Source organism: Penicillium macrosclerotiorum (genome assembly GCF_028827735.1).
Source record: "Penicillium macrosclerotiorum strain IBT 26536 chromosome Unknown utg000006l_segment0_segment0, whole genome shotgun sequence".
NCBI classification, from domain to species: Eukaryota; Fungi; Ascomycota; class Eurotiomycetes; order Eurotiales; family Aspergillaceae; genus Penicillium; species Penicillium macrosclerotiorum.
Window position 1 is genome coordinate 799,605 of NW_026643085.1, and position 25,860 is coordinate 825,464.

The window sequence follows — 25,860 nt, forward strand, 5'->3', positions numbered from 1 at the left end:
ATGTTTCGCTAGTTCAGAGTAATTAGTGGAGACGAAAAAATCTACGGGAAACCTGAGTCACGACGTCTAGATTCCCACGGCCATGCATAGTGTTGCAAGCTATTATGTTTGAGCCCATTCAATGTACCAATAACGTGGCTGCGGTAGTTCAAAATCCAGGCTGGAGAACCGGGCCCGACACGGGGCCGGGTTTTAGGGCAGTTCGTAGCCGGCGCCGGCCAGGCACCGGGTTTGTGGTAAGAGTCTCCGACGCCTGGATCTCCGCCCTTTACACGCTTTTGGATGGATCCTTCGTTGATTCTTGGTCGTTAGCGTGCGATTTCATGTGAATTATGACAGATTTTCTCTGTGTTGCGGCCCAATTCTGGAACTACCCGTTGTCCCCTCATACTCATATGCTTTGGTCTGGCGCACAGCGACTATCACTTACGGACCATCTCCCGTAACTCAGAACATGGACTTTCAACTACACAAAGGCAACCCATTTGAAAAAGCACGAGGCATATAATTCAAAATAATTGTATTGATATTCTATTGGGGGATAGAGGGCATCATAGGCAAGAAATCAAAAATGTCATTTTGGCCCTCTTCGAATAGGCCAAATGAGTCCGCGATGGAGTTTGACATGGTCCAGGTCGGGACATCCATCGTATCAGGTAGTCTTGGAAGAGGCGGTCTGGTTGTCGCAGGCGCATCGCCACCTGGCATTGTGACCATGCTTGGGTCTTTATCATTCGGGATAGCCGTGCCGTTTCTACTATACCGAGGATCTTCCAAGTGTGCCAAAGGAGGGGCAGTTTGCATAGGACTTTCTGGACCCCTGTAAGATGGCACGGGCCCATCACCTTGTTCAAACACATTGAGCCCCTCTGCGCCATCGTTGCTTTGCCGATCATGGCTCTGCGGGCGTTGGCTAGCAATGAGGGCACGGGCATAGTTCACAAATATAGAAACGGTGCGATGAATGTCCGGGTAGGGAGGTTGCTTCAAAAAATCACATATCTTCTCTGCCCGTTCCAGAAGTAAGTCCTGATCAATCAAGTTTGGTCGCCATCGCGCAATGCGCAGTGCAAATGTAGCTGGCGATACTTTAGCGTTGACCGATATTTAAATGTCGAAAAGCTGAAAGAATAAACTTACTGACAAATGCAATTGTTAAGGCTGGATAGGTTGGAGCCCAAGGAAATTGACAGCGATATGAGGGCTCGCCAATAAGGAAAGCTAATTGATCCATGATGGTACTGACGAGAGATTTCCAAAGATTCATAACATTTTGATCAATGACTTCTGTTTCAAAATTGGAGGAGCTGGGCTGTAGCTTTTGAATGCGCGCCAATGAAGCGCATAGCACAAAGATCCTAGCATATAGAAGCATGAGCTTCAGGCTGCTTCGCTGAAATGCTCCTGCATGGAACCCGTTATCTTTTCTCGACCGTCAGCTTTAGATGTTTTCCAAAGTGAATAGTTTCCCTTTCTGGAAAGCTTACTATTGTGAATTTCATCCCATGTTGTCCACCAATTTTGTAGCTTGGTCATTATTGTAGGTAATTCGGTCGAGATTATCTCGCGAACTGTCGTTGAGTTTTCGATTATTATGCGCGAGTGACCTGTTCCGAATGTTAGCAAAAGACTCGAAGCAGATGACTCGTGTTTGTACAAACCTCGAAGCTGATGAAGTTCAATTATACACACTGTTCGCATGTCACATGGTAAGGAAAGGGGATAGTCAAGAAATTTCCGCAGCTTCATGACATCGACTTCACCAATGCGCGATTTGCGGCCAGTTCCCGAAGCTACATCCAGTTCCAAAGTAAAGCTGATCAGCCAGGTTCGCGTCTGCCAAACCAACTGACGATCAGCCATGGAAGCAGAGAGGGAGCTTCGAGGAAGATTCTCTTGAGAGAGAAGCGTATCCAGGGATTTTTCCAAGCCAGAGTCCAAAGCTGTACGCAAAATGAGTGCGGTTGAGAACCAGGTTTTCTCTGAATAAGCAGCGAGGAGAATCATTCCCTGTACAGTTTCAAGTTTGGTTGGGCGCTCGAAAAAGCTGTCTTCTGCAAGTCTCTGGGCTTCGTCTTGTAATACGCGCTGCATGTGCGTGTCGCTGCGTAGATCAATTACAGCACGGCTGGCCAGGTAGATAATGACCGTGAAACAGAATAGCGAACGTGACCGAATCGAGTCAAATGTATCACGGATGGGGTCGAAGAGCGGTAAAAAGTTTTTGCTTCCGCCGATGAATCTTTTCAAGGTATTAAATAGTGCTCAAACAGTATTCGATTTCAGATGTTCATGGTGCATACCTTTCATACATAATCCTGGCATTTTCCTCGCTCACGATACCACGGGCAATAATATCACCTCGACCGTCACCTTTGCTTGAATTGTCCATGAATATCTGACAGATAAAAAATCAGATAATGCGGTACTTTCAAGAATTTCCATGACTTACATGATTGGAATCAAGCAAGTTCACGGACATCGAATGAACTGCTGACACCGGAGCGATCATATCATTTGGGCTGAGATGCTGCGATTCTGGGCCATGATGATCTGCCGTTTGAGATCTTCTCAGATCTCCCAATGCGGAAGAATCAGGGAGCGAATCGATGGACGTATCAAAGGTAGAATCTTGTCCCGTAACTGGAGAATACTCCTGCTCTCGCGATACCGGGGTATGAAACCCACTCCGCTGATCGAGTGGAGATGCCACCGTTGAACGGCTGTAGCTGGGTAACGTAAGCTATATAGCAGGCGAAGATCAGGGATTGGGAAATTCCGTTACTCTACTTACCGGGCGGGAGTGACAGTCTTTCTTCTGCGTTCACTTCGTCGGCGGGTATCTTCAATGGGATCCAAGATGCAATCGCGCCCGGTTGAGCGACATCGGAAACATGGAACTTGGTTTCGGGCATCACAGCGCATCTTTTGCCGACGGCACCATCGGCATGCCTTGAAGAAGCGAATTGGTATGTTTTCCGCCCTAAAGACAATCTCCGAACCTCGCCCACTCATGGTTACGGTAGCCTGGGTTCAGGATAATCCCACTCACGCTTCCGGTAATTAGTCCTCCGTCATTTATTTTGTGCTTTCCTGTATACAGGACCGTAATTTGATCCAGTCTTGCATACGAAGTGCAATGCGCGACGATGACTCCTTCGGCGACCAGAAGTGACTAGTCGGGAAATAATTAACCGGTCACGTGCATCAACGGGCGCCTTGTCCCTTTTCGGAACGACAAATGGGGCATCCATTATTCGGCCGTGTTTTCATTCAGAATAATCAGTTTCATTCTGGTCGTTAGCTCCGTGAAGTGGTCTCCAGCTGACAAGTCTAATTAATAAGTCCGCATCGCATCCTAGGCCACGCTAGCATCTTCTGGATCAGCCCCTCTTCTCCGTAGTATCTTTCAAGGTATATACAAATCGCTTGGCATTCCAATCTGGCCCGTCTTGCAACCCACCACAAGGACCCGCACATCGGCCCGTACCAATACGCAAGTATCAAAAGCGCGCGAGGATCCTTGGTGTGTAGCAAAAGCTGGAACTTTGTGTCCATAAAGTTCAAAAACTGGAGGAAGCGCACCATCGTTGTCTGGTTACATTCCACGTACCACAGTCGAGTTAAGAGGGAGACAGCGTTGAAGTATGGGCTTTCGGTTGGTGTTGACAGCTCGTCGAGCTCGCATAATTTGACAAGCTCTTGCGGCATGTCTTGTATCTCGTACAATGATGGTTTAGCCATCATGGCAAGATACTCATCCCTCATAGGCCAAAAGACGCTGTCGGGTCGCATAGGATTAGTGGCTTTGTATACCGCTTCCTTGCCATGAGACATGTCTACCCAATTTAAATCCGATGTCTCCAAAGTTTTGAGAGGCCATGCCTCTTCCGGGGTTGCCGCTTCGAGAGATGTCATGCTAACGATCCCCAGCATAGCAGCAGCCGCCCAGACAGCATCGCGATCCTGGGGAGGAATAGGGACTGAAAGTTTCTTGTTAAGTAAGGCCGCACCTCGGGACCAGTGATATGCTTCCGTTAGGGATAGCTTGGCAGTCTCGGGGGACATAGATAAGTGCCGGTCATGTGTCGCTGTAAGAGTTAAGATCGCGTGCATGAGGAACGGATACTAGCTAATATGTCAGCTAGCCCTATAATTCAGTAGGCAGTAGTTAGGAGTAAGGGAGCTTCCTCACCTCGATGGCAAATCTGATTACTTCTTGTTGATAAATCTTGTTACCGCTAGTAGAAGCAAACGTATACACTGTATGGCTTTGAAATCGATTCAAGCGGGCTAAGCTATCAGCGTCCATTCTGAAGGAGCTAGGACCATCTCCAACATGTATTACAGGCCGCAGTATAGCTGGTGTGGGGTTCGTATTAAAGATAACTTGACCAAAGGGACCGTCGGCTGTGATCTTCGTGAGAAAGTTTTGTGATGTTGGTTGCAGATCAAGGTCATGAGGTCTATTGTAATTGCATATCACACCAAACGTTTGGCACTTGGTGCATTGTGGTTGGTTTTCATCGCACTTCAAGATTATTAGTTGCTTGATTTGCCTACAGCCGAGCAAACCTTACTTTGACACGACGGAGCTTACAGTTCCGACAACCGCGTCGTGATTTAGTGTGCGCACGGCGCCGTCGAAAGCTCCTTTCGCCAGCACCCGATCGGATTGAATCCATGCCCTTTTTGCTGATCGAACAGTTCAGACTAGCTGTAAAGAAAATCAAGCAAGGAAATGGAAAGGGAGATTCTCCCTGGTGTCGTTCAGGCAGATTCGCCGCTTAACTCCGGGCGGGGGCGGGAGTGCCTGATTGGCCAGCCTCACGGATGCACTTACCTTTGCTCGTATTTGTTAGTGGCAACCGCGTGTAACTCTTGTTAGATTCACTAAAAACGGCGGAGAGAGATGACGAGCAGTTTCCTTAAATCGTATTCCTGGTGAGATGACCACCCTTCTGGCTCCACGGGCTATGGACTTAATGAAATCTTCAATTTTATGTCCGTCGGTTGACGGATCGATCATGTCTCCGAAAGAGCGTATAAAAAGGCAGAATTCGACATCATAATAAGATCTTTAGCAAAAAAGAATTCTTGATTTTCAAAACACAGTTTTTCAACCAACTTTACTAGATATCAACATGCGTGTCTTTGTCACTGGGGCTACAGGATTCATCGGCCAGGCTGTGGTGCAAGAACTTCTCGATACAGGCCACACTGTCCTTGGATTAGCACGATCCGAAACGTCGGCAGCGGCGTTGGAAGCAAAGGGCGTGGATGTGATCCGTGGCACTCTCGAAGATCTTGATGCGCTCAAGCGTGGTGTATCTGATTCTGATGGCGTTATCCATCTGGCATTCAACCATGACTTCACCAAATTCGCAGAGAACGCCAAAGTGGAACAGCTGGCTGTCACGGCTCTTGGGGAGGTCCTGGCAGGATCTCATCGCCCCTTGGTGATAGCATCAGGCACCTTGATGCTCCCAAAAGGCGAGTTGGCCACCGAGGACAAACGGGCTGACACGTCATCTCCACTGAACGTTCGTGCTTCCACGGAACAAGCAATAGATGTACTTGCATCTCAGGGCGTTCGGGCATCCGCCATTCGTCTGTCGCCTACAGTCCATGGTGAAAATGATCACGGCTTTATCAATATGATTACCCAGGTGGCACGTTCAAAAGGAGAATCTATTTATATTGGAGATGGGCTCAACCGATGGCCTGCAGTCCACCGCCTTGATGCTGCTCGATTATTCCGATTGGCTCTAGAGAAGGGCCGGGCCGGTGCGAGGTATCATGCTGTGGCTGAAGAAGGCATCCCGATGAGGGATATCTCAGAGGCTATTGGTCAAGCTGCTGGTGTTCCAGCAGTTTCTAAAACGTTTGAGGCGGCCTCTGAACATTTCGATGGCGGCTTTGCGGTTTTCCCTGTGAGCCTCGATAACCCGTCTTCGAGCAAGAAGACTCAGGAAGAGCTTGGATGGATCCCTTCCGGGCCAGGCCTCCTTGCCGACATCAGATCAGGCGTATACACACGAGAAGACTGAACAAAGCTCCGCCTCTCTGCTGGATTGGTCAATATCGAGCAACGGTAGTATCTCCTGTCAGATTTTCTTCTGTTATATCTAAATTCCCAGTTTATGAGGTTACTTCCATTATATGTAATTTGACGTTTATTGCCGATTACAATGATTATTTTGACATTTTCTCACGTTGGCAGTTGTCAAGTTAGGAATTGAAATAACCGCCTGGTTTAAATTAGCCGAGCAAAAGGCAGGAAGTGCAGTTAGGTTATGAAATTGTTAAACAAGCAGAGTAGGCGGAAGTGCCCAGCAGTTTTCATTTATTTGTTTTGTCGTCCCATGTACTCATTCCTTTAGGATATAAGCTTGCCTACATTACATGCTCCGCATTACAACCTTTTTTTGAATTGACAATTTGCTTTCCAAATATTTTGCTCTTGTGCTGTTGGTTCAAGTATTTAAATTCTTGCTATAATTATGTCATGGTTCTTGCTCGTGGTAGAAAATGTATATGAGGGACAGCTCTCATTCACACCCTTTAACAACTCTGTTTTCTGTGCATGGTCAGAAAAGGAAGATCTCAACGTGAACCTTTTGGTGCTTCGTAGGGAACTTCTCCGTAACAAGTAATCCCCATCCTTAATATCCAACGCCCACAATGATTGGAAGTAGAAGTTCGAGGATTATGCGGTTGTCTGAAGTCGCACAGTGGTACAGAGGCCACGCAGGGGTTCTGAGATCTGCATGGTTCCAGCCTTGGAGTCATGAATGATTAAGGCACCATTGACATCCGATCTCGTACACCTGCGGCAGCTTGTCTACAGTTGCTGATAGGCATTTCCCTCTCAAATCTATGTCCGCTCTTTATTTTCCCTGTTTTTCCTCGCATTCGTCAAGTCACTCAATCGTCAAGGATTCGCACCCCGTCAATGTCACGATCTACAGAGAGATTGAACCCTATTCAGGACAATGTAGAGCTGGGACATGGCGATAGAGGACCTCGCATGGCCGGCGAAACCCTGAAAAACTCCGGATCGGGTTTGAAGCGACGCAAAATTCGCAAAGGCACGTCCAGTTGCTGGGAGTGCAAACACCGCAAGAAGCGTTGCGAGTTTCGACCAATCTCCAACTTGACCTGTGTTTTTTGCCAGTATCATAACCTTGCATGCGGCAGCCAGGATTCTCCAGACCCCACAGGGAACAAAGGTAGTGATGCGGAGAACATTGCCCAACGCATTGATCATGTCGAAGCCTTAATCACCCGGCTGGTCAACAAACAACAACAACAACAACAACCAGCTGCAACCAAAAAGTCTTTTTCTTTCGTGCTGTCCAAACGGTCCGAAGGAAAGGACTACTACTACCCAAAGTTATCATCTGTCAGCCATGAAGCGCTGTCAAGAGGCCCTTCGCTCGCAGGCTTCCTTTACTCTGTTCTCCCCGATCCATCAGTGGCCATTGTCATTTTGAGCAGCAGCAAGCTCTTCAGGTCACCTCTCCAGATTTCTCAGATGCCCCTTTCTGGAAGATCAGGATTGGATGAAGTATCTGGGGACCTACCTCTTTCACCATTCGCCCATCCCATTCTTTTGGCACGCCGATTGATCCAACTTGCCCTTTGCCTGCGATATTTCGATGCCAAATCATGCGAAAAGCTGGAGCTATTCTTAAAAGGATCTGTGACCGATGTATCTTGCCGCTACTTCAATCTGGCTTCACAGCTTGTCATGGCCCATGATGAATTGATAGGATCCGTGGAGGGATTGGAAAACTTAATGCTACAAGCGCTCTATCACATCTCAGCCGGTGATCTTCAGTCAGCATGGTCACTCCATCGCCGGGCATCTAACATTGCATCTCAAATGGGTCTCTCTCTCCTCGCGGAGACAGCCGGCAGTCGTGCGGAATCGGTTTGGTTCCGACTAGTTTATAGCGACCGCTTTCTATCATTTGCTAGGTCTTCCATTCGCAATCTCCGGGAGTCATGGTGTTCATGATGTAACAGTGCCTCCTTTTGTAAGAAAAACCGCTGCACAGTATTTGGAACAGATCCATGTCTCAGTTGCTGGGCGGATCATTGTTAGGAATATGCGCATACCACAACGTGGCATAAGTACTCCGATAGAGGACGCTTCATGGCATGAAAATCACGACGAGACAAAATATATTGATCAACACTTAAAGAGAGCCACTCGGTTGCTACCATCAGAATGGTGGTTAACTCCATCTCTAGATGATGCAGATTGGGAAGCGGGTGAAGTTGGAGACAGGACTGCCAGGCTTCTTCTTCAGATACACCAGTACTACTTACTAGTCCTCCTCCACCAGCCATATCTTGCGCAAAGTCTCTGTTCTGAATGTGGTGATCATAATAATGGCGTCGACATTACTTACAGCAAATTTGCCGCAGTCTTGGCTTGTCGCGAACTCATTTCTCGTTACCTTGTGTATCGTTCTTACCATCGATCCCCATCTTCACGAGCGATGGATCACAAGTGCTTTCTGGCCTCTATTACGCTGCTTTTTACTCATTTAGACTCACATATTCTTAATGGTATGAGTGTAATTGAGCACCAAAATCCCATGATCTTGGAGTTATTAATAAAGCGATTCGCCTAATGGAAAATGTCTCTCTTTCGGATCAAAATTCCATAGGAATCTCTCCGGTGGATATTCTCAGATCCCTCCTCTCTATTGAAACCGATGCTGCTGATGGTTTTATCTATAAAATATGGAATGAAAAGGGTACTCATGACAAGGACAGAGGGGTGACTTTGGGAAGAGTAGATGGGCTCAACGTTTCAGTCCCATGCCTTAGAACTATCTATATCTCACGCCAAGAAACCTCATCTCTTGACCAAGATGGACAAGATTCTGTGTTTGTCAGCATTGCCGATATTCTTCCAGAGTCATCTTTTCATGCATCATAAAGAGGACCGGAGTCTACGGAATTTACACCTTCAGTACTCTATGTAACTCCAGAGATTTCATGCCAAGTATCCATTGCTTAAGCATGTCTCAGGACGCAGAGCTTTCTTGCTGATAGTCACATGCACAAAGAACTAGTCCCTGCTCCTCTGCAACCAATTCTCCACTCAGCTTGCGACCAACAACTCCTGGTTTGGATGTCATTGACCCAAGAAACCTCGAACCCTTGGAAGTCTACAAAGCTCAGAGGCCTCAACTTTGTAGTCAAAATTACTCGGAAACGGATATTCTTGAAGTCCCTCCGGAAGGGCAAGAAATCAAATCCGAATTACTCGGCGTCGGAGCACATCCAGGGTCTCATTTTCAAATTATTGCCGATCAATTCATCCCTCGTTTCGAGACCGATAGTTCTTACTCTCTCAAGCCGGCTGATCTCAATACAAACGATGCATAGAAGACTCGTGATAGTGTTGCTAACCAGCTACCGTTACCTAACCTATTTTCAATCGTGACCAACGCTATAGACCGGGCTATAGAAGTATCTATGGAATTTCACATTTTGGAAGTGCCTGCTACTAGCTTTACTGCATACGAAGCGAACGAGGAGAGGAAACCCTACGAAACGCCCAACCTATTTCCAAGTCAGGCAACCGCATATGCTCTAATACAGAGATAATGCCAGAACACCATTGCCCCGCTAATCAAAGTCTCATCGATAGGGCCACACCCCTTAGTCTGGATCCAATCACTAGTCTCGATAAACCTCTCACCCGAGCCCAGGCCAAAAGACAACAGCCTTTACAGCCGTCTTCAAACTATTCCAAAGAGAAAACGCTTCGACAGAACCTTTCGCCAAGGGATAAACAGGAGCTTCGTGATTTCAAGAGCCAGAATAACATTCTAAGACATATCGGGTCTCATTTTGTGGGTATAGATACGGTGTCTCGTCTCTGCGGCAAGCTTGGAAGGACATCAAACTTGCTCAGCGATGCACTAGATCACGGACCAACCAGAAGAGTGGCTAAGTAATTGATATTCATAAATCTCTGTTGAAAACATTGTAATGTTAGCCCTAAGAATGTCCTCGCCAGCTCCCAAATAATCTCATCCCTCTACATTCGCTGCGTTATACGCACCCTGGCTAGTGTAGCTTCTTTATAAGTAGGCCAGTTGTATAAAGTGCGATGGCAATTATGCTATAATTTGAATCAATGTATCAAGATCTATGTACTAGCTTTCAGGCTCTTATCGGAGTGACTAAGTTAAAAATCGTAACTAGAACATTTTTCTACACTTCAAAATACATTACCGGATATTTTCATATACAAGTTTAGTACATACCTGCACCGCCACACCAATGAGACAAACTTTTGTCTGAGGCTTTCGTTAGTGGTAAGGTACGGTATAGCGCTTGTATTAGCGTGACCAGTACAAAACCCGCCCTGCGGTGATAATATGTCAATATAATAGGATACGGTATCGGCTAGGAAGGCTAGGATCCAATGGAACGAGATGCTCAATGTAGTGATGTATTGGGTGACTGAACTATCTAAGTGTGTAAGCTGGGGAATGTTGAATATCCCCTACCTCGCTGTCTAGCGCGTTACGGCGCTAGGTTCCGAGTATCCCTGTAACAATCTGACGCACACGGGGATATGTAGGTCTCACCGTATTATGCGATCTTCCTTCTTGACAATAGCTTTTAGCAAACCTCCTATACTGCGCTTAAAATAGCAAAGGCCTAATGCAAGGTTAAACATATGATAGGATTCGCATCTAGTCGCCCACTATGTTCGGCGGTGCAGACCGGACTGATCACTGTAAGTAGAACTGCCGGAGCTATGCTTGCCTAGTTTCACTCCGGATCCCAAGAGTAGCTCACAACCGTCGACATGTTGTTTCAAAGAAGTTCAGAACAATTTTGAGTCACAACTTAAGATATTATAACATTATAACATGTACTTGTATCCCCTTACTCGCTGTTATCCCTATACTTTGCAGTATTTACTCCTATACCCTCTCAGAATCTGAATAGTTTCATGGCATGAAAGGTTTCAGCCCAACAACCCCCATGGGATAGGCAGATGATGAGGTGGTCCAAGCGTTGATAGGTCGCTTCTCAATCGGGACCCTTATAAGCAGCCTAGAGTCATCGATAAATAATACTGAACGAAGGGCATGCTCGTCCCTGACTACGCGTCGCGTGCGTGAAGATTCCCGGGAGAGCCAGTGGGAACTACAGGTGCGGAGCCCCCCACACCCACGAGTACCAGTAGATGTACAGGCTTGCCTCTTCTAAGGCATTATGAATCAGGTATTTACTGTCAAAAAGAGCTCCACATGTATTTTGGATTGAAGAATCCTAGTATAAAAAGCCACGTGAATAGTCCGTCGCTTAGAATAGTTCACTATATAGTGTTTTGCCATCACAATGACGTGTCACTCTCGTCCTTACATATGGCAGGGGCTTAGGACTCGACAGTTCCCACAACCTTAGCCATAACTTTGAGGGCTCCCTCTTTCGGATATCCGAGCCCCAAATCACGGTAAGTCTTAATGCTTTCTGGCGTTGTATTGTATAGCTCCATATCAAACCGACGGACTATATGCGCCATGGTCATGTACAATTCACAGAGTGCTAGACTAAACAATACATGAAAGTCAGATAAGAAACACATAGTAGAACAAGTCGAGATATCTTTACTTACTTCATTCCCAGGCATTGACGACTTCCTTTGCCAAATGCCACAAGGAACTGATTCAGACCCTTGCTCTCAGCATCGGACTCTATCCACCGATCGGGTTGGAACGTGTAGGGATCAGGGAACAAAGTCGGGTCAGAAAGAACGAAATACGTGGATTGGCTAAGTGGTGTCTATGATAGATTAATTTGAGCATTTGATCAGACTTAGAGCTCTCTTAAGAGTGGGAGCTAGGGTAGACTCTGAATCTTACCCCGGGGGGAATAACAAGACCATTGTAAGTCAAGGGATCCGTGGGGGAAACCCGAGGTGTTCGCATTGTAACACCATGTGAAAGCCGCAAGGACTCTTTGATCACACCGCTCTATATTGCTCAGTCGGCCGAAATAGCTTTGGAGGATTACTCAGTAGTGTTGATAAGCACCCACCATTAATGGCAACCGCTCAATCTGTGCCCAAGTAGCATGGCTAGTCGGAGTAGGCATAACTTCTGAAAGTTCTTTGCGCAGTCTCATGAGTAGTAATTTATCGTTAAGAAGATGGAACATCCCCATTGACAAAGCCTTTCCGGTAGTCTCAATGCCTGCAGCGAGGATGATCCATCCTTCATCTGAAAGTCTGCCAGCTGTTCTTTCCTCCTTAGGAATCGTGGGATCGACAAGTGTGTCAAAAATGCTCGGTATGGAGGTTGTGTCACCTGATGGGCCTTTCAAGAGTTCCGTACATTGTTGATGGATGAATTTTCGGACATTGAGAAAACTGGCTGCTTTAGGATGTAGCTTTTGCATCAGCCATGAGGGGACCATATTTATAACACTGTGGAGAAATGGAAAAATTCGCAACGTGTGAAATAGCATCGATGCTCCATCGACGGCTACTTGGAGGTCATTGCTCTCTGCGGTGCTGATAAGGTAATTTGAACCGCGGCCGAGGGAGTATTTGGTAATAATGTCCGCTGTCAGCCCTGCAAAGAGAGCATTAAGGCGAAACACAGTGCCTTCGGTCTTTGCTTCCTCGAGCCTCGTGATCAAATTTGTGATTTTTTCCCTAATCATAGGTTCCAAAGCCACCACAGATCGCTTGGAGAAGAAATTGTTGATTTTTCCTCGGCGCATCCGGTGATGTTCATGGCCCACTGTCGCGATCATTGAACCTGGTGCAGCAAAACCTGCTACGAACTGAGAGTATTTCTCTCTCTTTTTGGCGCTCGGCGCATAGATCTCATCGTAGAAGAATGAGTCTTTGATGTGGAGTTCGTGTGGATTAAATCGTATGACTGGGCCTGTTTCTGTCACTTAATGATGATGATCTTTATGAGATAGATCATGCTCTAACCGTATTTGGCGTGCATCTTCTCAATTTCCCAGATATACATGCCATGTTTGAATAGGTCGAAGTAATATTCATAGAGCGGGGTGATAGCGGCTATCTTGGGCCCAGGGAATTTGCGCAACGGATGGAAGTAGAGATTATAAATCGCCCTCCAAAGGAAACTTATCATTATGCAAATCGTGTATGCCAACGCGTCGGAAAGCTACTAGTTAGCAAGATATAGGCGTATCGTTTTATTCAACGGCTTCCTAAATATCTTCAATTAGGGCCTACTAAGCAATATACGAAGGAATCGAAGCGAATCCTAGCAGAAGATCTATTAGTGCCTTACACCGCCCCCCCAACCCTTCCGGGTTGTGGGTGCGCCACGCAAAGAATGCACAACTACACACAGATACACACTTTTTCCTATTTCTCCTATCTACTACTGCATCCCACTAGTATCTATATAGAAACCCTGCCTATCCTGACGTGCTTCCTCTGCTCTATATAATAATGCCTAGCTTTCCTGTGTAGGTTCTGGTGGTGGTGATGTTCTATACGCTTTCTTCTACTGCTTCCTTACCCGCTTCCGCTCTGTATCCGCTTCCTTCTCCTTTCTTTTAGCAATAGAACGATTTGTATCTCTAATAGAGAGTACCCCTATTTTGCTAAGCGACGTTTTAACCTAGCGCTTAGTAATTAGGCGCTATAGTAGTTATTGAGCTTCCCTAATCTTGCGAATAGTATCGTTTGCTAGATTTAGGTTCTCTATAGCAATCTTGTTATGATAGAATAGGCGATCAAGATTGCGTTGCTGCCTTAGTGTAAGATCTTCTTGTTGATATCTAGCAATCTTTTTTTGATTCTTCTCTAGATCCTGTATAGATCTAGGCGGCGATTAGTCGATACTAGAAGAAGATATAGGTAGTAGTGAAGGTGTTGATTTTGAATAAAGCGGTTGTAGATTGGGCGCTATAAGATCTAGGTAATCTTGGATAGGAAGGCTATTAATAACCTTTCTAATATCGACTAGATAGATCCTACGATCTTTAAACGATTCACGAATAATTCGCTAGCTAAACGCTCTATTCCGAATATCACCGATTATTCGAAGGAACTCTGATCTTCCGATAGGGCTTCCACCCTAAAACGCGTGGTCGTTATTCGCTAAGCGGAAGTGTTGCTTATAGCTTAGAAACGGCTTACCGTCTAGCGGCTGGCAAAGATGTGTAGTATACGGTAGGAATCCTATAGGTAGGATATTGTTCTCTTCGCAAAGGTGTAGGAATTCGAATGTAAGATGCGAACCGTGACCGTCGAATATTAGGATACGTTTTTCACCCGATTTCGTACGGTCGCATGTTGATTCTATAAAGAATCGAAGCTATTGAACTGCTATACTATCGGTTATCCAACCGTTTAGCGATGTAGTAATAGTAGTTCTTGGTGGTAGGTTCTCTGTTTGATTAAACCAAGATTCTATAAAGATACCGTTGCCTTTAAAGATAAACCAGGGTTCTAACTGCCACCCGTCGGCAGCTATACACTCGATAGACGTAATATTTTCGCCTTAGTTTAGCTGAGGAAGGTCTACTACCTTCCTACTACTACTACTACTACTAGTAGTAGTAGTAGTAGTAGTAGATATAACGTTTCTAGACCTTCCTTCGCCTGGTTGAAAGCCGCATTCATCAAAGTTATAGATAAGACGTGCTAGCGTTGTCTTCTTAATCGTTTAGGCTAGTAGATCGTACTAGTGCTGTAATGCTGCTGGATCTTCTGCTAGTATTCGCTTTGATTCCTTCGTATACTGCTTAGTAGGCCCTAATTGAAGATGTTTAGGAAGCCTATTAATAAAGCGATACGCCCACATCTTGCTAACCGACGGCTTCCCGACGCGTTGGCATGCACGATTCGCCCACGCTTCTAGTATCCTAGGAGTGATAGGCATATAGCAATCGTTCATATATTGAATCCAGCGAATCAAGGCTTCTTCTTGATAGGCTTCTAGGGCCTGTTTAGCATTGCGTTTAGCTAAATTAGGCCCTGTTCTCTTTTTAACACGGTCATGTAGCGTACGCCTAGGAACGCCGAATTCGCGCGCTAAACGTGATATATTCGGCTTCTCCTCTCGTGATGCAGCTAGGCAGGCCTCAGCCATACGAGATTCGTCGAAATTAGGCATATTGAGATAGTGGTGTTGGATAGGGAAGCAAAAAATAGGGTGGTAGAAAAATTGGCAGTCTGTGTGTGGTTGGCAGTCTGTGCGTGGCGCACCCACAACCCGGAAGGGTTGGGGGGGCGGTGTAAGGCACTAATAGTAGTACTATAGCATTAGTGTCATATGATATTGCAACATGATGCTATTCCCAACTTCATACCTCAGTTGTCAGTTCGACACCTTGTCGGTCAGGCTCCGTCATAACAACCCCACTTCTCCCCAACATGGATGCATGACCTACAAGGCCCTGAGGATTCGGTGCCCTTCCATTAGGGATTCGTGAGCCCCTCTCCCCTGTAGCCTTTGCTTACCTCTGTTACATGTGGGCCACGTCAGACCGCATGTTGTAATGTGATCCATCGCCTTTGCTTTGGCCATGTGGGAAAGTGTTGAAGCCTGTACATAAATTGAGGATTATGGAGAGATCCATGATAGCAAGAAACAGTGTTTTTGTCTTCCTTACTTGACGTCTATCTTCCTACCTAGTCGACAGGCTTTCTACCCTGTACAAGTAGTTATTCTCTAACACTAAGATAGTCGCTCCCGGAACAGATGTGACTGCTTTACTAGTGGTAGACTGCGCATTGCCGGTGTGGTACGACTCTTTGAGAAGGACTCGCCTAAGACACCTGAGCATAGTGCAGAAAACCTAGTTGATCCACATACTATCGGAGTTACGAACAGTGGCCACTACGATCCTGGAAGTAGAAGCGCGCGTTCTTACCACCGATCTTCGTCTCCGCCACCGAGTCGAATGCACCATCGCCACCCTACCTAGGGAATCTCCGATCAGGCATACACTCATCCCAGTCCTGATACGTAGAAACAATATTAGATCGTACACTCGCTTTCCTTTGGTGGAAGCGCCGAAAACCATGAAAGTCGACTTGGCGAACTAGAAAGAGTTGACTCACGACCGCTACCATCGTGGCATCAATGCTTCAACTACAAAATAAAAAAGAAAGGCGGCCAGCGTGTAAATAAATCCGATGAGAATCCACAATTCCCTATTGGTCAATAAATATGTCATAGCAGACACTTGAACCAACGATTAAAACAATGACGTATTAATACCGTCGCGAAAATCATGGTTTATACCAGAATCAGCGCTGAACAAACTGAATGAAGTATAAGAAGCACTAAACCTAAAAATCAGTGCCGCTAATAGAAATAGCGGTGAAAAGGCAGAGACCGAACATATGTAGCACCAGGTGTTTATAGCCAATAGTTTGGTGGAAATAGATTCCCATTTTCGGCGTCATTTTGTTTAACTAAAGTGCGTCAAAATAAATATAAAAGTCGACTACATTTTATTAGGCTTTGAATCGTCTGTGTGGGTATCTCATTCAAATGGAAAATCTATCAAGTGAAGTAAAAAGTCCACCGAAGATTTAAAGGACGTTCATCTCAAAACAGAATCGCAATCCAAAGGTTACACAACCTAATCATGCAGAGATATGTTAAATATTCTTCAATGAGAGTGCATTGATGTGTGAATAAGCCACGAAACCTTCATTTCATCTCACTTTTGATCGCATTCCTTCTCAAACAAGCGGTAAATGCAACATCATAGGACCTCATTGGGAAAACTCAATCGATCATTCAAGTACAATGAGCAGGTTTTCTCACATTTACTTTAAGCAAGGGGGCTTGTGGTCAATCATGTCTGGGTGGAGTGCGGTATTCAATCTATTGAAATTCTTAATCATTTCTAACTTGGCCTTCGTCTTAATATTCCATGCTAACTTGACCCTCCATCGCCGCCCCTCGCCACGAAGCTGTTGTTCATTATGCCTCGATCATCTAATTTAACACTTGACTCACTGAGTGGGATTAAGTCAAAGCTCAAATATATTGTTGAGGACGAGAGCACAGCCAGAAATGCCAAGATTGAAAACTGTATCGGATCAGTCAAGGTCCCGGTTGGCATTGCAGGTCCTTTAAGTATCAGAGGTCCTAATGGACTGGATGGTATTTACCATGCTCCACTAGCGACCTGTGAACCTACACTGGTAGCAAGTTGCGCGCGTGGATGCAAAGTCATCAATGCCAGTGGCGGCGTTCAATTCAAGCTACTTCGAGACAATATGACCAGGGCACCTGTTTTCTGGTTTTCTAGTACAGAAGACGCCGCCTCCTTCTACGACCTTGTTCCGGACCTTTTTTCTGAGTTTCAACAAATTGCACAGTCGACTAGTAACTATGCCCGCCTCATGAAGCTCGAACCCCAAATTGTGGGAAATACGGTCCATGTCCTTTTCGAGTACCACTGTGGAAATGCCGCCGGTCAAAACATGGTCACACTTGCCACACAAAAAGTGTGTGATGAGTTTGCGACCTCCAATACAGCCTTGGTGATGAAAATCAAGAATATCACTGTCGAAGGCCAGAGAGTTTCGGATAAAAACCTATCTTGGGGTAATATCTTAAACTCGCGCGGGGTTTCTGTTATTGCATGGGCAACTATCACCAAAAAGGATTGCCAAAGTGTTCTAGGATGTTCAACTTGGGATCTATACGAAGTGGTACGGAATAGTAAGGAGGCAGCTACAAGGAATGGGCAGCTCGGCTACAGCATTGACCAAGCCAACATCGTGACCGCAATGTTTATCGCCTGCGGACAAGATGCGGCTAGCGTGGCAGAATCAGCCTGGAGCCACTTGACCGTTGAATTTGATCCGCAAACAAAAGGATTAAGCGTGTCAACCTATCTACCCAGTCTCCCGGTCGGAACCGTCGGAGCTGGTACTATCTTGGACACACAGAGAGAAGCGTTGGAGCTTCTTGGGTGTACTGGTTCAGGATCTAAAGGTCGTCTAGCTGGCTTAATCGCATCATTTGCGCTCGCTCTAGACATGAGTACCGTCGCGGCAATTACCAACAATACATTTGCAGCTAGTCATCGCAAATTCGCCAGATCGTCTGGTGAATCATCAAAACTTTGATAGTTAGACACGGGGAAATCCAAGAAAAACGTTTGAATCACTAACAATATGATTATTTGTCTATGTGATTATTCGACGATGGATAAATTTATTTTCGTTGAGGTGAACTGATGTACGGTAAAATCAGGCTCCTGACATGTGAAATTTGCCTTGTTACTGTACTAAAGAGACTAAATACTGTCTGGATCTGTATCGAATGGATCAATTAAAAGGCATTAAAGCTGACATATCTAACTAGCCACCGGCGGAATGCTTATATGTACTCTCTCTGGTTGCTGTAAATAACCGATAATTTTAATCCCTAAAAAATCGACTAAGTGACAAAATAAAATTGTGCTATTGTTGACTAACAATAATTTCTCGCGATTTCCTTTTCTTTCTTCCGTACTTCACATCCAGACCTTGTATCCCATCGATGCAACATATTTCCATTTGCGCATCGTAAGCTCTGGCGCCGGGGACGGTCCCTTTTGGAACCATAACTCTCCCTCATTGCTTCCGTCCTCGGGCTTAACCCATTGACAATTAGTGAAAGTTTTCCATAGACTCCCGAAAAATGAGGAATTTTTGTCTTCTTGGTACCGAGATTTTAGGATCGGAATGATAGCATTCGTGGCTTCCTCTGCATGGTAAAAAGGGATTTGGCTAAAAGTCGTAATGAGTCTGTGGAATCTTCAAAGTATTGAGCTTGTTGTTAGACCTACGAGAAGAGATGGTGGACCACGTGAAAATCAACAACGTTGTGGAAAAAGAACCTCCCTACCCAGCCAAAGTCGCGGTCAACTGTGGCCAAAGCTCCTTTTATGAAGGTCCAGGACTTCTGCTCATATCTCGGTATCGCAGGATGATTGTGCTGTAGATATGTGACAGCGACTGAAAATGGTCAAAAATCTCATGCAGTTTGGCTTTAGGTATGATTTTTCGGCTTACCTATCCAATGATTAACCCAGAGCCAAGGCAACACGTAGATCAAGATAAGTTTTGTGAATCCAAATGTCTTGTATATAAGCCACAGTCCTCTCACTGTTAAACCTATGCCAATATCCGAAATCACGACAGATGAAAATTCACCAGGGCCAAATAATGGGCTGGTAGGATTGAAATGATTATTCTGCCACCATCTTCCAGGCTTTCGAGGGTGCATGCTCTCTGGTCCCGAAGTCAGATAAAATAGAATATAGCAGGGCCACCCAAATATTTGTTGAACAAGTAAGCGAAGCATGGTAAATCCGGGGGTGTCAGATGCTAGGTTCTCTAGTGCGTCCCTATCGACCCCTAGTTTGGCGGCATACGCATCTTGTCGATATGGAACGTAGTGATTGTCTCTTTCCATATGATTTGCGTACATATGGTGTCGGCGATGTGTTGTTTTCCAAGAAAAATATGGTGTAAATAGCATTGAGTGAAGGCACCAGCCGAGAATGTCGTTGAGCCGCTGATTTGGAAAGAACGCACCATGGCCACATTCATGACCAAGTATCCACAATCCGGTGCCGAAAAGGCCTTGAATGAAACCATATATAAACCATGATAGTGCGTAGAGATAGCTATTAGAAACTCGAGAAGATATAAATAGTTCAATTGTTGCCAAAACAACAACACCAATGATATCTCTCAGCAAGTAGCTTAGAGATTTGACATAGGATGGGCAAAAGCAATGACTTGGAATCACTTTGCGTAGATCACTGAGATTTATCTCTTTCTTCGTAGACTATCTCTCTATTAGGTCTCTGTTCTCTAAAGCCAGCCCATTAAAGCTCACTCACCTCCGTGTCATTAGATGCTTTGGTATATGCAGAGCTCATAGTGTTGATTTGATGAATACAAAGTGAGATTGTAAGTTTGATACGTTCAGTGGGCTAAAAGTCTGTCGTGAAGCAAATTCGTCAAGTTGGATCTGGACTATTTATGCTGAATCATGATATAGTTGACGTATTTCACATCACGCTGAGGGTATACACATTTAAATCGGCGGTGAAATCGAGGCCAGAACTTACGTCGGAAAGCTTTTGAAGTGGAGAATTATTGAATTTCCGCTTGTTCTATCTACGCTTCATCAAGACAGTGACGTGTTAGAGTTTAGTAGACAGAGTCTTCCCTCCAATCTAGAAGCCTGCAGATAATAGTGATGCTATACTTTACTACACCGCTACTTTTCATCTAGCAGCGCTCTTTACCGACGCAATATAATATTTATCGATGGTTAGAGTTTCCTGGAAATACTATCCCTTCCAATCCATGATTCACCAAATGATAGTCAAGTTACAGTACATAATAATGGAATCCTTTATTACACCGCCAATTGTCATCTTACGGCGCTCTTTGGAGCAATATAATATTTATCGATGGTTAGAGTTTCCTGGAAATACTATCCCTTCCAATCCATGATTCACCAAATGATAGTCAAGTTACAGTACATAATAATGGAATCCTTTATTACACCGCCAATTGTCATCTTACGGCGCTCTTTGGAGCAATATAATATTTACCGATGGTTAGAGTTTCTTGGAGATATCATCCCTTCCAATCCCCAATCCCTAAGCATCGAGATAGGAGTAAGATATACTCTCCTACGGCAATGCTACACATTGCCACCTTCCCCCACCCCCCAAACCTTCTCTTTCTATAATAGTGCACTGACTTTAGGGAACAGATATTCAAAACTTGAAATTGAGGTATCCCTTGCTGAAATTTATGTACCCTCGTCGGATCATTTCTTCATTTATTGAAAGACTACGTTATTGACCACCTTGAGAGATGCTTTCAAGCAATGTTATATCTGAATGATGTCTACGTCAACTTAGGCTCCCGAAAGATACTACCTATTGTAATAATTAGGGATCAGTGAAATACATATAATCTATCTTTCTACTTAGGGGTTATCATGACCTTGAGAGACACTTAAGCTAAAGTCTTCATTTCGAAGAGCTTCAATGATCAATTCAATGAAAAGATCCAAAAATAAGCGCGACTCCCAGTGGATTATCCTGAAATCATTTCCCTTTGTTTAATTCCATTTGCTCTACATGTTACGGACAGGGGAACCTTGCACTTAGTTCGGAATTTAAGTTTGAACTCGCATTAGCATCGCTTCTGTGTGTCTTGATTCCTCTTGTTACTCAATAATTCCTTGTTTCTCATATCTTTCCTTCGAACAAAGAGATTGCTGTGCAACGATATCTCATGCAGTCGGGTTTAATTGTAGTAACTGCTTCTCTCAAATCATATGTCATTCAAGTGGCAATTCAAATATTGTGTCTAATATAAAGACAAGCTATATTTTCCAAATATCAGTCTTTCATTAGCAGCGTGCTTTCTATTCATAAATTTTCACACTACCTCCCTCGTGCTGTACTTTAAGAGAACAATTCATTCGTGGAACCATAGAGTCTTTCTTTGTTGTGAGAACCGAACCCTTCCTTCGACTCAGGAACATGGAATACATGAAACCTCAATTGAGGAGAGTTTTGCAAAATTTCAGGAAGTCGAACAATAACTGGGACTTTCTTAACAAAGTCGACTGGTTCGCCGTCATGTTGACGGGTGGCATACCGCTCATGGCACTCATAATGGGGATCATTTGGGTCCCATTGAAAAGACAGACCGCCATTTTTAGCAGCAGTTTTGCGGTGTTTTCAAGTATGAGCATAACCGCAGGTAGGTTTTCTGGGCCGTTTTTGTTACTGTTGACTGACAAAGATTCAGGTTATCATCGCCTTTGGTCACATCGTGCCTATTCTGCACATCCCGCACTTCGTGCTTTCTTTGCAGTTTTCGGAGCGAGTGCCGGTCTATACAGCATTATCAGATGGTGCAAAGACCACCGTGCTCACCATCGCTATCTAGATAGTGATCAGGATCCCTACTCTGCACGCAAGGGTCTTTTTTATGCACATTATGGATGGATCATTTTTAGGCGGGACCCTCACACAATCGGCCGTGTCGACATACAAGATCTAATCGAGGACAAAATCGTAATGTGGCAATTTGAAAATTACTCAACGCTGTTATTTCTAACGGCGTACGTTTTTCCTACAATAACGTGCACCCTTCTTTTCGACGACTTCTATGGGGGCATCATCTATGCTACTTGCCTAAGATTGTGTTTTATTCAACAATCTATCTTTTGCATCAATTCTTTGGCTCACTGGATTGGAGAGAAGCCCTTTGCGGACCATACCCCTCGTGATAATCTTTTAGTTGCTGTGATTACTTACGGAGAGGGCTACCATAATTTCCATCACGAATTTCCAATGGATTACCGTAACGGTGTCCGATGGATGGATTATGACCCAACGAAGTGGTTTATTCAGCTGTGTGCGTACGTCAATCTTGCATTTGATCTCAAAACTTTTCCGGAGAATGAGATTGAGAAGACCCGCTTCCAGCACCTAGAACGTCAAATGGAACAAAGGCGACTGAAGATATCATGGGGAACTCCGCCTAATCAACTCCCCGAAATAAGCATGGCACAGTTTACCAATCACGTGAAAATGGGGCATTCATTGATCATCATTAACGATATTGCCCACGACATATCAAACTTCGTGTTTGATCACCCGGGTGGAGTGAACAAGATAAAAATGAATATCGGCAAAGACTGTACAAAGCTTTTCTATGGTGAAGTCTACGCACATTCGAATGCTGCTGTTAATTTACTATCCACTTTGCGAGTTGCTAGGATTTGCCAGAATCCCTCAGTTTGAATTCTTTCAGCCATGCTACGAAGATCGAATTTGTGATGGATTTCAGTTACTGCGATCATAGTGAAAATGCGTACAGGTCAGGTACAATTCGCAAATAACTAGACTTTGCTATAAGGAGCTGCAAGGCACGGGATACGAAGTCAATACTTTTAGGCACTGGAAGCAAAAGATTAAAAAGGGAACATCGAATAAACACGTTAAGATATTTATATGCTTGATACTGTTGGTTATGCAAACCGGCTTATGTTGGCCATTGCCTCGTAATATGCTCTTGAAGCGTTTCGCGTTTCCTAAGCTCTATTCACTTACACTTGGTCTGGCGATGCCCTCATAGTTTCTATTCTAGTACCTTCGCCCTCACCTATCTACCACCTAATGTCAATATGGTAGGATACGGGTATCGGCTAGGAAAGCTAGGATCCAATGGAACGAGATGCTTAATATAGTGGTGTATTAGGTGACTGAACTATCCAAGTGTGTAGGCGGGGGAATGTTGAATATCCCCTACCTCGCTGTCTAGCGCGTTACAGCGCTAGGTTCCGAGTATACCCGGGATACTATATAAAATATATAGTAAATCGAGTATCCCTGTAATATTCTGACACACACAGGGATATGTATGTCTCGCCTGTATTATGCGGTCTGCCTTCTTGACATATTGTACTATGTAGGTAAAAACTTTCGAGCTATTTTGAAAAGCAGCCAATCTAATATTCTAATTCATGAAAACCTCGTCTTTTTATGAGCTTGTTAATTCTTCACAGCAACTAATGGTAGTCAAATATTCAAATCTTAGTCTCTCGACTCTGGGGGTTTGGGCTCTTGAGGCCAGATTCGATGGCCTTGATTTGAAGCGATAAGAACTTGGAGTAAATACGGCACAATGCGAGGTTGCCGCCAAAGAACCAGAAACCAGGATGTCCGCTTGGGCGCCACATCTAAAATAACTGTTAGAACGCTGTAAAGATCCAAACATATGAAAATCAGAAGGCACTGACCGCTCGTACTTCCCCTTCATTATCCAGATCCCACACATCCAAGCATCGATCGGCTACCTTGTCACCCACCACCTTCCGCACAGTGGTCCGCATATTGTCATACCCAGTAGCAAGAACAACCACATCAGCAGCCAGAGTACTACCATCAGCAATCTGCAGCTCACGAGGGCCAAATCCCTTGATACCTCCTGGGCTGTGTTTTACCTTGATCTTGCCATCAATAATGAGCTGGCTGCATCCCACATCGATGTAATACCCGCCACCGCGGGTGAAATATGCACGCGCGATACCAGCTCCATCGGGTCCAAAGTCTAGTTGAAATCCTGCACGGCGGAGCCCATCTAATGTTTCCTTTTCGGCGCTTGCGATCCGCTCGGTCATATGTACACTGAGCGCAAATTGGACTGGGAAGGGAAGACTTTCGGAGGCAATATCCACTTCTTCAGTTGGAGAACTAGATAGGAGAAGTATTAGTAGGTAATCGATTCCCAAAAGAAATGAAGCATACCCTCCATCCTCGTGGAGTCCTTCATGCATCATAAAGACTCCCTTATCTGCAGTAATAACATATGTTCCTTTGCGCTGAAGCATTGTCACATCTGCACCGTTCTCGTAGTAGTTCTGTGCAATGTCGTGGCCACTATTGCCAGTACCCACAACCACCACTTTCTTGCCGCGAATATCTGACTCAGAGGCATCTGTGTGTTGACTACCGTGGTATAGAATTCCTTGGAAAGAGTCTTGTCCAGGGAAACTCGGAATATGAGCCTCGCCCGAGTGTCCTGTACACCAGACGATATGGCGGGGATGAAGTATGCGTTGGGAACCATCACCTCTAGTCACAGCAACACTCCATTCTGCAGTCGCATCATTGTACTCGGCTGAGATCACCGAGGTTTTCATCCAGACGTTCAGCTCCATTATGCTTGCATATGCTTCAAACCAATCGCCCAGTTTGTCTTTAGGGGTGAACTGTGGCCAATTCTTGGGGAATGGAAGGTATGCCATGTGGGTGAATTCGGCTGGGTCGTGGGTGACGAGGGTCTAGCGAGACAAACAGATTCACAGATTAGAAGTCTTGTTTAAAATGGGCTCATTCTTTTGTGATCATATCCAACCGACTCACCCGATAGCGTTTCCGCCAGTTATCTCCAATACGCTCGTGCTTGTCAACGAGAAGACATGATAGTCCGAGATTCTGCAAACGTGCACCCATGTTTAATCCAGCTTGTCCTATTTCAATGAAAAATTAGCTTGAAGGTCGTGGTGTTGATTGAATTCGCGTCGAAGTATACTCACCGGCTCCGACGACCAGCACTGTGGGCTCGGCATCGAGAAACTCCTTCTGTCGTTCTCTTCGTTCAATCCATGTTCCAGCAGCCAATCCCCCGGGCATCGATTCAGTTGTACCCTCCGGACGTCGTTTTCCAAGAGGCTCCTCTGCACCTTTCAGTTCCTGCAGAGAAGTGTACATGGCATACGCCTTCCATTGTCCATCTTTTTCTTGAGTCAGACGCACCATACCAGTTCCCCGGCCAACAAGCGTTTCGAAGAAGAACATGCTCGATACCCAGCTCAGGCCATTGATTACTTGCTCCCAGTGAGGCTTAAACTGTCCCTGGCTCTGAAGTTGGAAATTTGATAGCTGTTTGGCCTTATTTTCACTGAGGAACTCCTTGATTTGCGTGGCGCCGTGGAGTGTGCGCATATCCCAGTCTAAGGCAAGCATATCTCGCCACCAGGACTCATTATGGAAGAGAGCATGAAGATCAATGGTTTCTGGTCTGGAGAGCTGTGCTTCAAGAGCTTCCAACCATTTTTGTGCGATAACTTGAGCATCGGCTGGTGGGCTACTCGCAGTCGTCGGAAGTTGTACAATGTGTGGGCTCCCACCCGTCAACGTGGCTGCCATGAGGATGGACAGATGCGATGAAGTGAATGGTAAATGAATGCTTGCAGTGAACTTTACTTGAGTTTTTTTTTATAGCTTCTGCCCGTGGGGTGTAAAGAATGCCTTTAA

At 45.2% G+C, this 25,860-nt stretch overlaps 9 protein-coding genes across 9 annotated transcripts; 4 read left to right on the plus strand and 5 right to left on the minus strand.

The window, feature by feature from the left end:
• Positions 1 to 531: 531 nt before the first annotated feature.
• N7462_005582 (fungal specific transcription factor domain-containing protein) lies at positions 532 to 4,068 on the minus strand (the record flags this gene model as incomplete). The annotated part of the gene is made up of 8 exons (XM_057077300.1): positions 532 to 1,079; positions 1,141 to 1,422; positions 1,488 to 1,607; positions 1,662 to 2,242; positions 2,304 to 2,398; positions 2,453 to 2,729; positions 2,791 to 2,952; positions 3,491 to 4,068. The coding sequence occupies 8 exons, from the start codon at positions 4,066 to 4,068 to the stop codon at positions 532 to 534; spliced, it is 2,643 nt and encodes an 880-aa protein (XP_056932880.1).
• A 1,076-nt stretch (positions 4,069 to 5,144) lies between these two features.
• On the plus strand, positions 5,145 to 6,050 carry N7462_005583 (SDR family oxidoreductase; the record flags this gene model as incomplete). The annotated part of the gene is made up of 1 exon (XM_057077301.1): positions 5,145 to 6,050. One exon carries the CDS (start codon positions 5,145 to 5,147, stop codon positions 6,048 to 6,050), a length of 906 nt encoding a protein of 301 aa, XP_056932881.1.
• Positions 6,051 to 6,955: 905 nt separating this feature from the next.
• On the plus strand, positions 6,956 to 8,023 carry N7462_005584 (fungal specific transcription factor domain-containing protein; the record flags this gene model as incomplete). The annotated part of the gene is made up of 1 exon (XM_057077302.1): positions 6,956 to 8,023. The coding sequence occupies one exon, from the start codon at positions 6,956 to 6,958 to the stop codon at positions 8,021 to 8,023; it is 1,068 nt and encodes a 355-aa protein (XP_056932882.1).
• A 3,399-nt stretch (positions 8,024 to 11,422) lies between these two features.
• N7462_005585 (cytochrome P450) lies at positions 11,423 to 13,157 on the minus strand (the record flags this gene model as incomplete). The annotated part of the gene is made up of 5 exons (XM_057077303.1): positions 11,423 to 11,597; positions 11,663 to 11,829; positions 11,910 to 12,020; positions 12,085 to 12,938; positions 12,992 to 13,157. 5 exons carry the CDS (start codon positions 13,155 to 13,157, stop codon positions 11,423 to 11,425), a joined length of 1,473 nt encoding a protein of 490 aa, XP_056932883.1.
• Positions 13,158 to 16,981: 3,824 nt separating this feature from the next.
• Positions 16,982 to 18,136, plus strand: N7462_005586 (hydroxymethylglutaryl-CoA reductase; the record flags this gene model as incomplete). The annotated part of the gene is made up of 1 exon (XM_057077304.1): positions 16,982 to 18,136. The coding sequence occupies one exon, from the start codon at positions 16,982 to 16,984 to the stop codon at positions 18,134 to 18,136; it is 1,155 nt and encodes a 384-aa protein (XP_056932884.1).
• A 389-nt stretch (positions 18,137 to 18,525) lies between these two features.
• N7462_005587 (uncharacterized protein) lies at positions 18,526 to 19,358 on the minus strand (the record flags this gene model as incomplete). Its single annotated transcript, XM_057077305.1, has 3 exons — positions 18,526 to 18,799; positions 18,841 to 19,009; positions 19,067 to 19,358. 3 exons carry the CDS (start codon positions 19,356 to 19,358, stop codon positions 18,526 to 18,528), a joined length of 735 nt encoding a protein of 244 aa, XP_056932885.1.
• Positions 19,359 to 19,411: 53 nt separating this feature from the next.
• On the minus strand, positions 19,412 to 19,941 carry N7462_005588 (uncharacterized protein; the record flags this gene model as incomplete). The annotated part of the gene is made up of 3 exons (XM_057077306.1): positions 19,412 to 19,693; positions 19,731 to 19,847; positions 19,903 to 19,941. The coding sequence occupies 3 exons, from the start codon at positions 19,939 to 19,941 to the stop codon at positions 19,412 to 19,414; spliced, it is 438 nt and encodes a 145-aa protein (XP_056932886.1).
• A 1,728-nt stretch (positions 19,942 to 21,669) lies between these two features.
• Positions 21,670 to 21,982, plus strand: N7462_005589 (uncharacterized protein; the record flags this gene model as incomplete). The annotated part of the gene is made up of 2 exons (XM_057077307.1): positions 21,670 to 21,765; positions 21,842 to 21,982. 2 exons carry the CDS (start codon positions 21,670 to 21,672, stop codon positions 21,980 to 21,982), a joined length of 237 nt encoding a protein of 78 aa, XP_056932887.1.
• A 1,645-nt stretch (positions 21,983 to 23,627) lies between these two features.
• N7462_005590 (putative flavin-binding monooxygenase) lies at positions 23,628 to 25,752 on the minus strand (the record flags this gene model as incomplete). Its single annotated transcript, XM_057077308.1, has 5 exons — positions 23,628 to 23,780; positions 23,841 to 24,294; positions 24,349 to 24,884; positions 24,967 to 25,073; positions 25,140 to 25,752. The coding sequence occupies 5 exons, from the start codon at positions 25,750 to 25,752 to the stop codon at positions 23,628 to 23,630; spliced, it is 1,863 nt and encodes a 620-aa protein (XP_056932888.1).
• Between the last annotated feature and the right edge of the window lie 108 nt (positions 25,753 to 25,860).